The sequence below is a fragment of the Xenopus tropicalis genome, chromosome 9 (assembly GCF_000004195.4).
Source record: "Xenopus tropicalis strain Nigerian chromosome 9, UCB_Xtro_10.0, whole genome shotgun sequence".
Lineage (NCBI taxonomy): Eukaryota > Metazoa > Chordata > Amphibia > Anura > Pipidae > Xenopus > Xenopus tropicalis.
In genome coordinates, this window is record NC_030685.2 from 84,124,289 (window position 1) to 84,142,528 (window position 18,240).

Here is an 18,240-nt window from a genome sequence, read left to right on the forward strand (position 1 = left end):
TAATTCTATAGACTCCCAAGAGACTGCACGGAGACATCTGTTTGTGGGTACAAATGACTTTTCTGTAAGATTTTGGATGAGAGGTACCAATGGGCCGAGAGGCCGGACATTGAATGAAGCCTTTGCAGGGAATTTTTTGCCTTGATAAAGTGCATTAAATGCGATGGTTACCTGTCACTACAACTCTTCAAGTGTCGCTGATGGGCACATTTGGGTTTTGGAACCCCATAAATTCTACAGTACAGTGTTGATGGATTGATCACAGGCACCAAACTGGCATTAATTTATTTTTTTCTTTAAAAGGTAAAGCAGTTCATATTAAATAATTGTTTAAAAAAAAAAAATCCAATTGGCAACAACGATTTTGGGAAACGGAGCAGAATCACGGAGAGAAAGAATCTGACAGCAAATTAGCACAGAGAGACGCTCCTTGTAGGCACCACGGCGCCCCCCGCAATTTTACAAACTTCTGGCCGCTGCGGTGTTTGTGGGTAAATGAGAGAAACCTGCCTTACCGTAGCATCCTGCTGGTTAGTGGAGCAGCCGTCCTCTTTGTCACTTGGCGATTTCTCAGGGCCCTCGGGTTTTATAAGGTTTTCTAAAGAGGTGGAGTGTCTCATGTCGGTCTCGGATCCCTTGGTGGCTTCGGAGCCGTCCTTTACAGCAACAGTACCAGACATCCTCATTGGAAAAGGTCACTTTAATAATCAAGGATATGCAGAACCTTGAAAATATTCCAAAAACAAATAAATATAGGTTATAGGCACTACATACTGAATAATATACAGACATTCAAGCACCTATCATTTTCATGTATATATACATTTATATGTCACATATATCTCTTATACAAACCTTTTTGGGGGGGGGGGGCTAATAAAAATCTACCTATATATTTATGAAAACCTTAAAATAATGTATTTTTATAGACAGATATACTGGTACAATACAGTTTGATAAAATGCAAGAATATAAGAAAATATACAGACAAATCAAATTTATCATAGATTTCATAGATAGATTGATAGATAGAACTGATACTGGTCAATAGATAGATATAGACAGATAGAGATAGACAGATAGACAGAGAGATAAATACAGAATTGATAGATAGATAGAACTGAGACTGGTCAATAGACAGAGATAGACAGAGAATTGATAGAAAGATAGATGGATAGAAAGAACTGAGACGATAGATAGATATAGACAGAGATAGACAGATAGATAGAGATACATAGAGAATTGATGGATAGAGATAGATAGATATAGATAGATAGAACTGAGAGACTGGTCGATAGATAGATAGATATTAATAGAGAATTGATAGATATAGATAGATATAAAAGCCCCAAGCCTAGGGGGCGATTGTTGGTGTATGTATCTCTCCCCATACAAGACACACGGAGACACAGGTTTCTCTCGCAGCTTGTTGCTATAATGCAATTTCTGCTTTATTTAATTAGCAACGTGATGAAACGCGGTGTCGCCGGATTTCCAGTAATACTGATTAACATCCCACTTTACATGTTTAAGGCCGGCCGTTGTGCCCCATTAAAGAGCCGACACCAAATGAAATGCAAATGGTTATGTTTTTTTTTCTCCCCCCCTTCCACTTCTTTCTCTAAGGGGCTATAATTCTGGAAAATAGGAGGTTTTCATGAAGTGCCAGTCGGGATTCTAAACATAGACGGAACAATAGATCCGTTCCCGTTGCCATGGCAACCAGGGAGAAGAAACATTTACTGCAGCTTCGGAAAAAGAAAGGAAAAAAAAATGTGCAGCACAGGTGGGGGGGGGGGGGGAAACAAAGGGACAGCTTATATAAATAACCCCCCCATGGTCGGCTCACAGGAATAGGAGGCAAAAACTTGCACATCCTTCTTATAATTTGCTTTGGTTGGTCCTAAATTCTGTAAGCCCCTCGTTAATAGGGAGAGGAACCTGAACGTGTCAGTGGCCATTCAGAGCATGTGATCTCTGCCCCCCCCTCCCCGGGTCACTGCAAAGCCCCTCGTCCAATAGACACTGACACGAGGCAGACAATAAGCTTTGTCTCTTATAAAGCAGCTTTCTAACATGAAATAGGAGGGAAGCCAAGGGATCAGTATAGGAACTGTCAGTCTCTTCCTTAAGCCCTGTAATTAGCTCTTGTGGGCCGTTACGCTCGGGGAGGGGGGGCTGGAACGGGGGGGGAAATATCATCACATGAAAAGATGAAGGGATACAGATGGAGAAAAGCAAAAGAAGCCAAATAGAAAGGGGGAGAGAAAGAAAGAGGAAAAGAAAGGAAATAGAAAATGGAGAAAAAGATGGAGTAAAAGAGCAATGAGAATTAAGGGAGAGATGAGGATCAGGGAGAAGGGAAATAATAGGGGAGAAGAGATGGAAAAGATCAAATGGGTTTAATGAACGAGAGAGAGAAAATGAAGTATGGGAACAATTAATGGATAGAACAAATGAAAGAATAAGGAAAGACAGGATGAATGAACGAAAAGAATGAAAAGGAAGAAGAATGCAGGGCTCCTCGTGTAGCCGGATCCAGCGCCGTGTTCCCTCCATGTTTCACTCAACTTGCCCAACTTGTCCCACCATCACTGGCCGCATAACTGACAGGAGCAGCACAGCGAGACCCTGCGCGTTCCCAGCCGATCTGCTGCGCCCCCCCCATCCCTTCCCACCGGCAGCCCCTCATTACTCATCCCACTGTAGAACCTTCTCTAGCCAGGTGTCGGGCAGATGGCACCATAACATACAAGCCGGGGCTGTTTCTTGTACCCCCCCCCCCCCCCCCCCCTTATTGCTTCCTTATGGCACTTTCTTTCTAATGCATCAGTGCTCTGCACCTTAAATTGCCCCTTATTGCCAATGGGTGGGCATTTAAACATGGGAAACTGACAGAAAGAAACCCGTTTTAGGATGGAATCTGTATTTGGTAAAATAAAAAGGAGCCCCAATTTTCTCATCAATCTTCCCCCCCACCTTTTCGTTTGATGGCAATGAGGCGGCCCCCACCCCTCCTTCATTTTATGGTAATGACCAGAGACCCAGTCCCGGCAGCCGGTGACCTGAAGAAGCCCACGCTGCGAGATTACCTGATGTATCCTACTGCTAGGAGTATGTGATGTCCCACAGCAAGACAGAGAGACAGACTCAGGTTCCTTCCCACTGAGAGTAAGCAGGGTGTCAGTCGTAATGAACTGCCTGGAACGTGACAGAGGTCGTCCCATGTCCTTGTCACCAAAGTAATGTCCAGGGTAGAATGATACGGCGCTGGGTCAGGTGCAGCATGCCTTACGCGAGCCTGTCGGCAGAGAAAAGAACACACAGGTTGGAAGCTTGCAGCACACACGGCACACACGGAACCTTTCAGCGGCTCCAAACTTGAAGCCGGTACCTCCAAATTAACCTGAACCCGCGGGGTGAGAAAGATCCCCCTGTGATACCAACTTGCGCCGAGAGCCCGGGATACATTTATGGGCATTTATATAAATAAGCCCATTCGCTGCCAATAGAGCCTGCCAGAGGATGGAGAGGCATAATGGGGAAAACGAGCCTGGGATTTGGCAATTTGCTCGGTGCTAATCATTATAAACACTCCGGCACTAATATAACAAAATGAGTGTGTTGGGGAGGGAGAGGGGGGAACGGGAGAAAAAGTCTTCTCTGTAATTTTATACAAAAGCTTCATAGGTCAAATTAAGCAGAGTGCGATCCGGCATGGCTAATATGGAAGCAATAATGCCAAGCTGGTAGCAGGGGTACGGGGGGTGAATCCCAGGGGGGTTACAGATCGGATGCGCATTTCCTCCCACTAGTCAGGGCATAGCTATTTCATATACAAGCGAATAGGTGCCGGGGCACCCACATACGGGTGCTAAGTCTCCCACCCAATGTCACTGGGATGGAAACATCGATCCCAAAGTACTGAAAGGGTCAAGGATAAAATTATCCCCCCCGAACAGTAACATATGGAAACCCAGTGTCCGCGTCTTTCTCCATAAGGACCCCCCTTATAGGCAACATCCCAATGGCCATATGCTTTAAATCCCTAGGAGGAAGGGGTCCCCCCCTTAAAGGAACAGTAAACAGAATTCAATGCAATGATCTAACACTTTACAGATGGGCACAAATAACAATGTTACAATGGGGTCCTGTAGGGTTCGGAGAATGAAACCATAACAGGACCTTATTCTAAGGCAGAAAGATAAAAGTCTGTGTTTGAAACATTTCATTATAGTCTTGATTTTGTTTCTTTTAACCCTATTAAAGTAACATTTCCAAGACATTTCCACGAAACACAGTCAATATCAAATATAAATGATGAAATAGGATATGAAAATGTAGTAAGATATTGTATTTTTATCTATTATACACGCAGCCCTGCGACTGTAGCGATCAGGTGTAACCGCCAACATGTCACAAAGCATTAGCAAGAGAAGCATTCTCTGCCCATAGAACGAGAGAAGCCCTGTAGCCAAAATACACACCACAAGGTTCTAACTGGACCCACAAACCATACCCCTTCCCACGGTTCTGCCATGGAAAGCACCACTGCTACAGCCACAATGTCATATTTCCTTCAACAAATCCTTTTGTCTCCCAAACATATTCCTTCAGTTTCTTCTAACAAACTGCCGACTTGCCCCGGGGCGATACAACTTTGCGGGCAGATGGCACGGTTCCGAACAGTCCCTATTTCATTGCAGCTATTTACTAAGCAAACACGAATTGTAACAGGCAATCGATACTTGAAAGCGGCGCCAAGTGACAGTCTTTGACACGGATATATGCGCAGAATAAGAAGGCTGAAGGGGGTCGGATAGGAAGGCTGAAGGGGGTCGGATAGGAAGGCTGAAGGGGGTCGGATAGGAAGGCTGAAGGGGGTCGGATAGGAAGGCTGAAGGGGGTCGGATAGGAAGGCTGAAGGGGGTCGGATAGGAAGGCTGAAGGGGGTCGGATAGGAAGGCTGAAGGGGGTCGGATAGGAAGGCTGAAGGGGGTCGGATAAGAAGCCATAAGGGGGTCGGATAAGAAGCCATAAGGGGGTCGGATAAGAAGCCTGAAGGGGGTCGGATAAGAATAAGAATCCTTAAGGGGTCGGAGACATACCATGTCTATTTAATCACAAGAAAACTCTGTATTCAAAAGAAAATCGCTAAATTAGGAATAATAAAATCTTTTAGTTTTAAACAGGGCAACGATAATGGAAACAATCCTGTACCAGAGAGAGCATTAATGATAATGTATGCGTATCACTGCATCGTGCAATTAAACGGAACAGCTAAAGAGGCTGAACGTTGCAGGTAGTTAGCCCGGCAAGGCGGTCGGAGGCTGGGCGGCCGGGCAGGGACCTTACCTGGAGCATCCCGGCACGTAGCTTCATTGCACCAGATTAGAGGAGAATCGCTTTCCATAGCATCGAGAGCGTTCCCTGGCCGACGGCTAAGGCTACACTTGCTCTATGCAGCAGGCACCTGGCGCTCAGTCTGCTAAGGCACTTCCACGAGCCGCGCAATGAGCAGGGAGCCAACTGCTGTACATGGTGATGTCAGCAGCAGCCCGACCAGTAAGAGCTCAGAGCCAGCCAAACGCGTCTCTCACGCTAAATTCAGCTCCTCATTAGCAATTCAGCAGCAGATGATGCAAAGGAGAAAAAAAAAATGTGTGAACGTGTGAAAGTGCCAAGAAAAGGGGTAAGATATATATTTTCTTCATCATTAAAACTGCACTTGGATGACAGCACCGAGAGGAGGGGGGGTTGGAGGAAAAAAAAAAAAACCCAAAAAAACAAAACAAAAACAGGCGTTCGTATCAAGCTCAAACCCCTCAATTTAACGCGCTGCCTTCTGTTTCGTGTAGGGGGGGGGGGGGAAAGAAATAGTGGGAATACGGCAAATAAAGACCAATTATAAATAGTTCTTGGGCAGGACGGGTTCAGCGTTCCGCAGCAGCTCCCAACCTCGGCAAATGTGGGAAATTATCTGATTCTCAGTGGATTGGGGCAATTTGCACAGCGGCTGACTTTCCGCCAGAAATACGATAAAATATCATCTTTATCAGTCAAACGAATCCTCCGTGGAAGGCGAGATTATGGCTGCGCGTTTAGAAAGATATACAACGTGGGGGGGGAGATTATATTATATATATATATATATTTATATAGTGTCCCTATAGCTTCCCAGCATTACATGTAATTAGTCCTTAATCAGGATCCATGGAACATTTCGATATTGGCAATAAGAATAAAGGTTTGCTTTGTTAGAAAGTTGCAAAATGGCACAGCCAGGGGGGCACGTAAGGGCAATGAATTGCATTGGGCAATGTGGGCACCCTGGCTTGGGAGGCACAGAGTTGAGTTGGTAAAAGAAAGAGCCAGAGACTCAGGCTCAGCTGCAATAAAATAGTGCAGGGCACCCTTGGGTCCTGCACAGAGCGGGCACCCATAGAGCAGCAGTGTGGGTGGGCAAATGAGAATAGCAGGCTAGGGATCTGGCACACTGCTTGCCCCAGTGCTGTATACACCAATACATACAGTAAGTTATAGGCACACACTGTACTACCACTATGGCAGCTCCATCCCAAAAAAATAAAAATACAAACAAGGACGTGGGCAAAAAACCAATCCCCTCCCACAGAGAACATGACAGGGACCCCCTGGGTAAATAGAAAATGCCGCACATAAGCAATTCTCCTACCCCGGGTGACCCCTGGCAGACAGGGCGGGTTACTTTGATGCAAGAGAATGGATTTGTAAAAACACACAGCACTCTGGGACGTAGGGACAATCCCAACAGCAACTGGAGTGGGACATGGAGTGCGGGAAGGTTGCAGAGAAGCGAACGCACCGTGGGAATGGGGGAGACTTTGCCCAAACGGTGCAAGGCCGGGGTGGGCTTCTCCTGCCACCTACAGGGCACCCAGCGAGTAAATACACCCCCCCCCCCAGACTGAACGTAATTTGCACGTTGGTTATCTGTGAAAGGATCTATGGGAATCAAGTGTGGCTCTAACCACTTACCACCTACCACCGCAGCTGCTGTGAAAATGTCGGGGCAGCGTACGGCACAGAGCGGGGGGTCCCCCTGCAGAGCCCTGGGAAATGTGCACCGAGCAGCTTGTGGTCACCTACCCCCCCACATACGTTCCGTTACTGTACCGAACACTCAGCCACATTCTGCCACAGGAGGGGGTCAGATAAACTAAATTCCTGTGGTTTCTAGCTGAAATATAAACCCATAGAGGGGAGACAAATGCACCAAATAAAAATGGCACGGACTTGGGGGGGGGGACTGTATTGAGTATCAGCTGTGCCAGGGGAATGTACCAGCTGGGGGTGCCCACACGTACCCTACAAAGGGAGATCAGAACAGCTGCCCGATAGACCCTTCCCAAGTACCACTGCCCGGGGTGACGACTGACAGCAACGTGACAATGAGGGGTTAATAAGCACGAAGCACCATTTAGTCATTCTGTGCCGCACACAATTGTTTCAAATACATTATGGGCCGGGGGGGGGGGGGGTATTAGAGAGAATATACTCCGTAATCAGGGGCCACGTATATAATAGATTTCTCTCCTCTCAGCGGCAGATATAGTAGCTAAATTGAATAAAGGAGTGAGAATGCTAAAGCACACAGCTCCTATTGTGCCGGCTGTAACACAGGGCAGATTGATGATCTGGCTTCTCATGAACAAACAAAAATATGACATATGGTGCAGCTGATTGGGGGGTTGCGGATCTCCCGTAAAGATCTGGGGGGGCTCCTCCCAATACAGCTGGTCCCCTGGATATTAAAGGTAGGAAGTCGCGGCTACATATTCCCCCTGGGGCTTCAGTGCAGCAACATAGGCAATAAGTGACTTGACACATCACTGCTTCTTAGTGACAGTTTAAAAAAAAAAAAAGCCTTTCTGCCCATAGCAAAAATATTTATTCACTGAATTATTTAAACACTTTTACTTCCTTTATGGGGAAAAATTTTACACCATGCATACCAGAACAGGTTTCACTTGTACCAGGCACATCACATTGCCAGCTAAATACACCAGCAACGTCCCAATGGCAGCCTATTGCACCGGCGACGTCCCAATGGCAGCCTACAATGCCAGCCTATTGCACCGGCGACGTCCCAATGGCAGCCTACAATGCCAGCCTATTGCACCGGCGACGTCCCAATGGTAGCCTACAATGCCAGCCTATTGCACCGGCGACGTCCCAATGGCAGCCTACAATGCCAGCCTATTGCACCGGCGACGTCCCAATGGCAGCCTACAATGCCAGCCTATTGCACCGGCGACGTCCCAATGGCAGCCTATTGCACCGGCGACGTCCCAATGGCAGCCTATTGCACCGGCGACGTCCCAATGGCAGCCTATTGCACCGGCGACGTCCCAATGGCAGCCTATTGCACCGGCGACGTCCCAATGGCAGCCTATTGCACCGGCGACGTCCCAATGGCAGCCTATTGCACCGGCGACGCCCAGCCTATTGCACCGGCGACGTCCCAATGGCAGCCTATTGCACCGGCGACGTCCCAATGGCAGCCTATTGCACCGGCGACGTCCCAATGGCAGCCTACAATGCCAGCCTATTGCACCAGCGACGTCACAATGGCAGCCTACAATGCCAGCCTATTGCACCAGCATAGTCACAATGCCACCCTATTGCACCAGCGACGTCACAATAGCAGCCTACAATGCCAGCCTATTGCACCAGCGACGTCACAATGGCAGCCTACAAAGCCAGCCTATTGCACCAGCAACATCACAATGGCAGCCTACAATGCCAGCCTATTGCACCAGCGACGTCACAATGCCACCCTATTGCACCAGCGACGTCACAATGGCAACCTACAATGCCAGCCTATTGCACCAGCGACATCCCAATGGCAGCCTACAATGCCAGCCTATTGCACCAGCGACGTCACAATGCCACCCTATTGCACCAGAGACGTCACAATGGCAGCCTACAATGCCAGCCTATTGCACCAGCGACGTCACAATGGCAGCCTACAATGCCAGCCTATTGCACCAGCGACGTCACAATGGCAGCCTATTAAACCAGCGACGTCACAATGGCAGCCTATTAAACCAGCGACGGCCCAATGGCAGCATATTATCCTGCTGCACTTCAAATTCTAATCTGCTTAGGCTTAAGGGCCAAACCCCAAGGCCAGATTTGGCTAAACCGCAAAGTGAACCTGAAACCTATTTTCACATTCTGGATGTGCCGCTGTCAAGCAGATTCCCACAATTTGATTCGGCTTAAAATGAGGGATTCTGAATCCAGACGTTTGCGACTATAACATCTCCATCGATCGGAAGGATAGAATGTTTCCAACACAGAACTGAACTCTATTATTTCCCTTTCTGAGCAGAATGTGTCTTTGGCTGGGAAATGAGATCTAATAGCCAAGCTACACGCAGCCCCCCTATTCCCAGCGGCCCGGCGCTGCCATTGAACTCTTTCATTAACATCCCCCTGTTCATTTTGTGCACCGTCGCATTTATTGTGTGACCCCAAATTATCTGAAAGCCCAAGAGAACCGAGCAGAACGGAACAATGCGCCGCGGGGCTTCATGGTCAGCGAGAGGTGAGATACAGTGCGTTCCGGGGAATGGCCGCCGGTTCTAAGGCTCATTGTATCTAATATATCTAGATATTGTATATTATATATCTTATATTGTATGTTATATATCTAGGTATTTATAGGGGTTTATACAGAAAAGGGCTCAATTGCAATTTACACAAAAATAAAATTTCATTTAGAGACAATAGATGCATATAAACTGGAGCGGAGGGGATCGTTTACACTGCAGACTCTGATGGCACAACTAGAATTTGCCCGGAATTAGCCAGGGGCTCTTCCCACTAATGCCTGGGGCAACTGCAGCAGCAATGACTTTAGGCAAACTCATAGGGATTCTGTCTTAATTAGAGGCACTTGAGACTCTAAATGAAAAAATAAAAGTTTGCATGTGTCTCAAAATAATAATAGGATCTGTGTAGGGTCTAAGTACAATAGTACTAAGTCTATCTGATCCCCCCCATTATAAGCAGCAGTCCTGCCCTGCTTTATGGCTGAGATTCTAGCTATCTGTATAACAGAGCATTCTGTCACAGTGGCACAGATCCTATCTGATCCCCCCCATTGTAAGCAGCAGTCCTGCCCTGCTTTATGGCTGAGATTCTAGCTATCTGTATAACAGAGCATTCTGTCACAGTGGCACAGACCCTATCTGATCCCCCCCCCCATTGTAAGCAGCAGTCCTGCCCTGCTTTATGGCTGAGATTCTAGCTATCTGTATAACAGAGCATTCTGTCACAGTGGCACAGATCCTATCTGATCCCCCCCCATTGTAAGCAGCAGTCCTGCCCTGCTTTATGGCTGAGATTCTAGCTATCTGTATAACAGAGCATTCTGTCACAGTGGCACAGACCCTATCTGATCCCCCCCCCATTGTAAGCAGCAGTCCTGCCCTGCTTTATGGCTGAGATTCTAGCTATCTGTATAACAGAGCATTCTGTCACAGTGGCACAGATCCTATCTGATCCCCCCATTGTAAGCAGCAGTCCTGCCCTGCTTTATGGCTGAGATTCTAGCTATCTGTATAACAGAGCATTCTGTCACAGTGGCACAGATCCTATCTGATCCCCCCATTGTAAGCAGCAGTCCTGCCCTGCTTTATGGCTGAGATTCTAGCTATCTGTATAACAGAGCATTCTGTCACAGTGGCACAGATCCTATCTGATCCCCCCCCCATTGTAAGCAGCAGTCCTGCCCTGCTTTATGGCTGAGATTCTAGCTATCTGTATAACAGAGCATTCTGTCACAGTGGCACAGATCCTATCTGATAATAAAGTGCCACAGGACCAGTTTATGTTATATACACACACTAGCGGCTGTAATGTGTAACCGACATGCCAATACACCCAGCCCAAAGCCTTATGTGGGGATGGGATAACCCCCATGAAATACAGTAAGTACAGTACAGGATACAGTATGTATATAAAAGGTAGAAACACAATACGTAAGTCTATTTCTAGCCTAGAAGCCCCACTAATGGCCTTAACCTTTTCCAGCATTTGAGCAGCTTCCCCCCTCGCGGTGCGGTAATGTCCATCCCATACCCTATTAATGCTGCATTTCACTGTACGCGTTTAATTGAATTAATGGAGGCATTATCCCGTGCAAGATCCATTAGGAGATATTGATTTCAGAGCATCACAACAAGATTCTCATTACATTTCACTTATGCCTCATTATTTCACAAAACCTGGCAGGGAAAAAAAAATAAAGAAAAACACAACTGCCCAAGAAACGGTCTATAACATAAGCGTTACAGAGTAATGTGCATTTACAGTCAGAATGAAGACCAACTGCACAGGGGAAGTCGGAGCTGCCCTTAGCCCACTATGGAACTCAAGAGGGAAGTTTAAATACAAATAATTTGCCCGTTTGTTTTGAACTAATGAGCTTTTTGTTCGGCAGCTGTCCAGTTTGAGATTGAAGCGGGTTACCTGGTTGCTAGGGCCAAAATTTCCCTAGCAACCAGGCAGCAGTATGAATGAGAGACTCGAAGATTAATAGGATTGGCCTGAATAGGAAGCAGTGTTATAATATTTATTTGTGGGCTAAAATAAAAGGTATTAACAAACAGGTGGGTTTTCAGCATCAGTGCCCTGCCACAAAGCAACCCAGTCACACACACATTCATTGGGTGCATGTAGTAAAGCCAATCAAGGAGCTGAGAATAACAGGTGGGTGGGCTTTAGTCCCAGTTAAACCTGATTTCCTTATTATATTGTCCCATTGGGCAGAGAAAGCAGTGTGAAGACGATAGTTGTTGTAGCTTTGGCCACTAGATGGAGCACTTCATCTAACAATCTGATTTGTTTTGATCTCTATAGGCAACATGTAGTGGGAAGCTATCAAATGGGAATCTCAATATGGACCCCGCCCCACCACCTCTCCCTGACAATGGGAAAGAGAACAGCCCAGCAACAGGAAGTAGATAAAACATGAGCTCTATCCCAGAGCTGGCTATACCCAGGCAGCTAGCTTATCGTCCCATGCTGGGAGGCCCTGTCCAATCGATATTAAATTAAGAATTTCAATCAGTAGGCCCCCACCCCCCCATTATGATCTAATCAAAAATTTGGGCCAAATGACTGGATCATCCCAATTAAGCCTCCTGTGTTGGTGGCCAAACTGGGTAACAAATTGTTCATTTAGTAAGTTAATATCACGGCCAGCTTCACCCATGACAGATTCCTATTGAGACCCAACAAACAAAAGGGTTCTGGTATTTGATACAAACAAAAAGTATATTTTAGTATATTTTATACAAATATAAAGTTAAATGCACAAGAAGTACCAGCAGATACTGCTTCCCCTAGACAAGGCTTGGCGCCATTTTTAGGCACAAATGTACGACTTGTATTACACTAAGTTCTAAAACAAAACTGCTCACCACAAAAAAAAGTGTATTTTGGGGACAAATGTCCAAGACATAAGCAGAGTTAAAAGGTAAAAAACAATTACAAGCAACTTTTCAATTGGTCTGAATGTGCCTCTCTCTTCTAACTCTTTCCAGCTTTCCAATGGGGGGGTCACTGACCCTAGCAACCCAAAAACTAGTGCTCTGTGGGGCTACAATTTTATTATTATCATTACTATTTATTACTTATTTTTCTGTTTCAGTCCTCTCCTATAAATACATCTGTTCCTCATTCAAACCACTCCCTGGTTGCTAAGGTAGCTCAAACCCTAGCAACCAGATACCTGTTGAAAATCCAAACTGAAACCTACTGAACAAAAAGTGAATTAAAAACACAAAAAAACACAAAAATAAAAAATGAAGACCAACTGCAAACTGTTCTCTACATCATACTAAATGTTAAAGGGTTGTTTGCCTACAAGTTGAGAATTTCAATCAGGAGCAGCCGTACTGCAGGTTGGATATCCCCAACTCAGGGTCTCTCTATCCATCCGCAATCCTACTCACCTAAACATTAAACAGCGAGCCTGTGATTGGACGGAAATGGAAGGCAAGTGATTTCAACAGCAATTTCCATACTCTAATCACCAACTGTCACCCTTTCTTTGATGGCTGCCTCTGACTGCCACCGTCCCTTTGATGGCCGCCTCTGACTGCCACCGTCTCTTTGATGGCCGCCTCTGAACCCTCGGCAGCGCTACTCGTAAGCGAGTGTCACTAACAGCCAAGCGCAGCCGCAACCTTCATGCAAATAAACTGCAGTAATTAGGCAAACAACTTCAAAAGCCCCGTCCCCTGTTTTTCCATAACTCACCCATATATTTATAGGAGTAAATAAAGAAGCCATTACTACTCAGCTGATACTCACACAGCCAATAAAGCCTTCCCTGCCCTAAAAGAAGTGGGAATACATTCAATACTTCTATTTCTGGCTTTATATGCCTATCAATATGATGGGGATAGCTCTGTTGCACAATAAAGGAGATTCATGTAGTTTTTGTTTTGGCCCCTAGAGGGAGCACTTTTTGTTATTTTATACACAGGCATGGGACCGGTTATCCAGAATTCTCGGGACCTTTATGTAATTTGGATTTCTATAACTTAAGTCTGCTAAAAAGCATTTACATATTGAATAAACCCAATAGGGCTGTTCTGCCCCCAATAAGGGGTAATTATATCTTAGTTGGGATCAAGTACAGGTACTGTTTTATTATTACAGAGAAAAGGGAATCATTTAACCATGAAATAAACCCAATAGGGCTGTTCTGCCCCAATAAGGGGTAATTATATCTTAGTTGGGATCAAGTACAGGTACTGTTTTATTATTACAGAGAAAAGGGAATCATTTAACTATGAAATAAACCCAATAGGGCTGTTCTGCCCCAATAAGGGGTAATTATATCTTAGTTGGGATCAAGTACAGGTACTGTTTTATTATTACAGAGAAAAGGGAATCATTTAACCATTAAATAAACCCAATAGGGCTGTTTTGCCCCAATAAGGGGTAATTATATCTTAGTTGGGATCAAGTACAGGTACTGTTTTATTATTACAGAGAAAAGGGAATCATTTAACCATTAAATAAACCCAATAGGGCTGTTCTGCCCCAATAAGGGGTAATTATATCTTAGTTGGGATCAAGTACAGGTACTGTTTTATTATTACAGAGAAAAGGGAATCATTTAACCATGAAATAAACCCAATAGGGCTGTTCTGCCCCCAATAAGGGGTAATTATATCTTAGTTGGGATCAAGTACAGGTACTGTTTTATTATTACAGAGAAAAGGGAATCATTTAACCATGAAATAAACCCAATAGGGCTGTTCTGCCCCAATAAGGGGTAATTATATCTTAGTTGGGATCAAGTACAGGTACTGTTTTATTATTACAGAGAAAAGGGAATCATTTAACCATTGAATAAACCCAATAGGGCTGTTCTGCCCCCAATAAGGGGTAATTATATCTTAGTTGGGATCAAGTACAGGTACTGTTTTATTATTACAGAGAAAAGGGAATCATTTAACCATGAAATAAACCCAATAGGGCTGTTCTGCCCCCAATAAGGGGTAATTATATCTTAGTTGGGATCAAGTACAGGTACTGTTATTACAGAGAAAATTAGAATTATTTGCTTATAATGGAGTCTATGGGAGAGGGCAATTTTCTGTAATTCAGAACTTTCTGGCTAACGGGTTTCCGGATAAGGGATCCCATACCTGTACCTTTATTACATCTTTAGTTGTTAGGAATTTTAACAGTTCTTGAAATTAGTTTGTGATCTTCTGGTTCTGGGTCCTGAGACAAAGTAGAATGTAACAATGGCCCCTTTATTGGAGCTCCCTAGAGATCCTCTCAGGTCCCTGTCTGGGTTTCAAATGAGGGGTGGGCGTGTCCTAACGGTCCCTGCCAGAAGCACAGTAGGAGGGGGAGAGCCAATCACAGCCCTGCAGTCACACAAGCAAAGACAGGCTTCAGTTCCCTATCAGGTCAGCCAAAAAGGAGGAGGAATGAGTGGATATTGGAAAGTTGCTTAGAAATAGGTTCTTAATTAGGTGGATTTCCCCTTTAAAACTAAACAGCAGTGCTTGAAGGGCTCGAGCGGGGTTGCTAGCTGCACCGGCCGTACCATGGGAGAGAAACCTTGCGTGCTAGAAATATGACAGTGCCGGCTGCTCGCTCCCATGCGCGTCCCCAGAGCACTGACACAGAACAGGTTTCTGAGGTAACCGGCTCGCGTTCTGCTTGTGTGCGACTTACACACTCATCCATCTTCATGCCATTAGCAGCAGCCACTCGGCACTCCCCCAACCAGGCTGGGTGCTCCGCAAGGAGATATTTGGAGGCGCCCAGTGGCCAATGGGCTTTCACTTCTCTTCATCATATAACTTTCTGGGTTGCAGCCTTCATAAATGAAAATATATATTAAAGGGAATGCAAACCCTATCATGAGCTGTGCCCAGAACATTCCTTCTCTGTATATTTGTATTTATACATATGGGTAGGAGGTGCCATAGTGTTTCCCTTAGACAGTACAGTATGGGGGTACAGCTTATTGTGTGCCCAGAACATTCCTTCTCTGTATATTTGTATTTATACATATGGGTAGGAGGTGCCATAGTGTTTCCCTTAGACAGTACAGTATGGGGGTACAGCTTATTGTGTGCCCAGAACATTCCCTCTCTGTATATTTGTATTTATACATATGGGTAGGGGGTGCCATAGTGTTTCCCTTAGACAGTACAGTATGGGGGTACAGCTTATTGTGTGCCCAGAACATTCCTTCTCTGTATATTTGTATTTATACATATGGGTAGGAGGTGCCATAGTGTTTCCCTTAGACAGTACAGTATGGGGGTACAGCTTATTGTGTGCCCAGAACATTCCTTCTCTGTATATTTGTATTTATACATATGGGTAGGAGGTGCCATAGTGTTTCCCTTAGACAGTACAGTATGGGGGTACAGCTTATTGTGTGCCCAGAACATTCCTTCTCTGTATATTTGTATTTATACATATGGGTAGGGGGTGCCATAGTGTTTCCCTTAGACAGTACAGTATGGGGGTACAGCTTATTGTGTGCCCAGAACATTCCTTCTCTGTATATTTGTATTTATACATATGGGTAGGAGGTGCCATAGTGTTTCCCTTAGACAGTACAGTATGGGGGTACAGCTTATTGTGTGCCCAGAACATTCCTTCTCTGTATATTTGTATTTATACATATGGGTAGGGGGTGCCATATTGTTTCCCTTAGACAGTACAGTATGGGGGTACAGCTTATTGTGTGCCCAGAACATTCCTTCTCTGTATATTTGTATTTATACATATGGGTAGGGGGTGCCATAGTGTTTCCCTTAGACAGTACAGTATGGGGGTACAGCTTATTGTGTGCCCAGAACATTCCTTCTCTGTAAATTTGTATTTATACATACAAGTGGGATATTCTACCATAAAGCAGATGACCCCCATGCATTAAGCCATTTGTCAGCCATTTTCAGGCCTCGCAGACATACAGAAGCGGTTACAATCTGTAACATCAGTGTTTTAGTCCCTCCTCCCCTGCCAGGATTTCAAATGATGCAGAAAGAGAAGAATCGTTTTGAAGCTGGATTTCATTTTATAAAAAATGGGATTTATTCCTACGGTTTGAAGGAACAGATTACAGTGATAGGGATATTGGGGGTTTCTGTGTTGGGTGGAAGCCTAAGTTCCCCTTTACGTTAGTGACAAGAAAAAGTCCTGTGAAGACTAAATTGCAGAAGCGCTTGGGAAAGTCCTAATTGCACAGAGATGCCGTACAACCACGTCAGTATAGTTATTCTGTACCAAGCACAATTCAGCAGGAACATCGGATCATTTTTATGTACAGGCAAGATTATACCCTCTCCCCCCCCCCCCCAAATTAATTGGCCCCCACTTTAGTTTCTTATTAAGGAAATATAAGTGGGAGGGTAGAGATAATTACACACAGATAGACACGTTGTTCTCTGCACTTGTATCTATGGGGGGGGGGGGCTTCACTTTCCTGCACACTCCATTGTTATTCCCTCCCACATATACTGGGAAACCCTCACTGAAGTATTAATAGGAAATTCCTTTCCTGGTGAGTTTTAGGCACAATTGGGAACAGAAAAATGGCTCAAAACTGACACTGAAGATAAAACGACACTTGGAGAAAACTAAACTAATCAAGTAGGTCCTTCCCAACTGCATTAACTGTAGTCCCTTTGCCGGGGTTTAAGCAGCGTCAGACTGGGAGTACAAGGCCCACCGGGGCTACTGCCTCAGGGGCCCCCTGGCTGCTAGCCCACCCCCCCACCCCCACCCCAGCAACCAACACAACACAGAAACCATTAAACAGTTAAATCCCTGTTCCTTCAGTAAGTAGGAATAAATCCCATTATTATATGCTGAAATCCAGCTGCCAATCAATTCTTCTCTTTCTGCATCATTTGAAATCCTGGCAGGGGAAGAGGGACTAAAACACTGATGTTACAAATTGCAACAACTTCTCCACAGCTTACAGACAGCATGCAGGAACTACATAACCCACAATGCATTGCACTGGGATGTTACTTTCCTTATTGACATCACGTGTGCAGCAGGGGATTGTGGGATTGGGAGGAGGCAGGCTGAGGACAGGCGACTACTGTTATATTTTATTTGGGTCACAAAGTAGCCCGCCAGATCAGCAGGGGAACAGGGGGCGGGGCTTAGGGAACTGCTCCGAATCATATTATCAGGATATTTTTAAACTGATGTATATTGTAAAGTTGCTTGAAATTATGTTTACTTTTTAACAAGCTGAAGTTGTGTTTGGGTGGAGTTCCCCTTTAAAAAATAAATAGTATCCGAGTGCATCTGTCCTTGGATGCTCTGTGTCGATGGAAACAATGTAGCAGAAGCCGGCTGAGTGACAGACTTGTGATTGGGTTACATTGTTGTAAGGGACAGACGTCACACATAGCGGGAGCGCTCAGACATTTAGAGAATGAGGGGAGCTATGCGGATTCCCGTCTCTAGCAGGGCATTAGCAGTCTCCATTGGCTCCTATTTCCCCTGCCCAGCTGTATCACTATTATAGTTATGGGCTCAGTGGGCTCGGCAGAACCACAATGTATCCCCCTAGGAACTCACTATAAACTCCATGGCACAACGTTTGTGAGGTTTTTCGCCTTCCTCAGGATCAGCTGGCAGTTAGGCAGGTTATATATAGGCATTATGGTTAAGCATGATGGG

At 45.3% G+C, this 18,240-nt stretch overlaps 1 protein-coding gene across 9 annotated transcripts in view; it reads right to left on the bottom strand.

The window, feature by feature from the left end:
* Positions 1 to 18,240, bottom strand: part of r3hdm1 (R3H domain containing 1) — a 79,094-nt gene that overhangs the window by 39,851 nt on the left and 21,003 nt on the right. For 8 of the 9 annotated variants that reach the window (XM_012970937.3, XM_012970939.3, XM_004917645.4 and 5 more), the window contains exons 2-3: positions 3,093 to 3,301; positions 516 to 724 (exon numbers count right to left, since the gene is read on the bottom strand). In XM_012970937.3, the coding sequence (XP_012826391.2) occupies positions 516 to 686 (171 nt within the window). In that variant the 5' untranslated portion in view covers positions 687 to 724; positions 3,093 to 3,301. Of the gene's footprint in view, positions 1 to 515; positions 725 to 3,092; positions 3,302 to 5,355; positions 5,505 to 18,240 lie in introns of those variants that run through there. The other variant, XM_012970935.3, reaches the window with a different exon arrangement.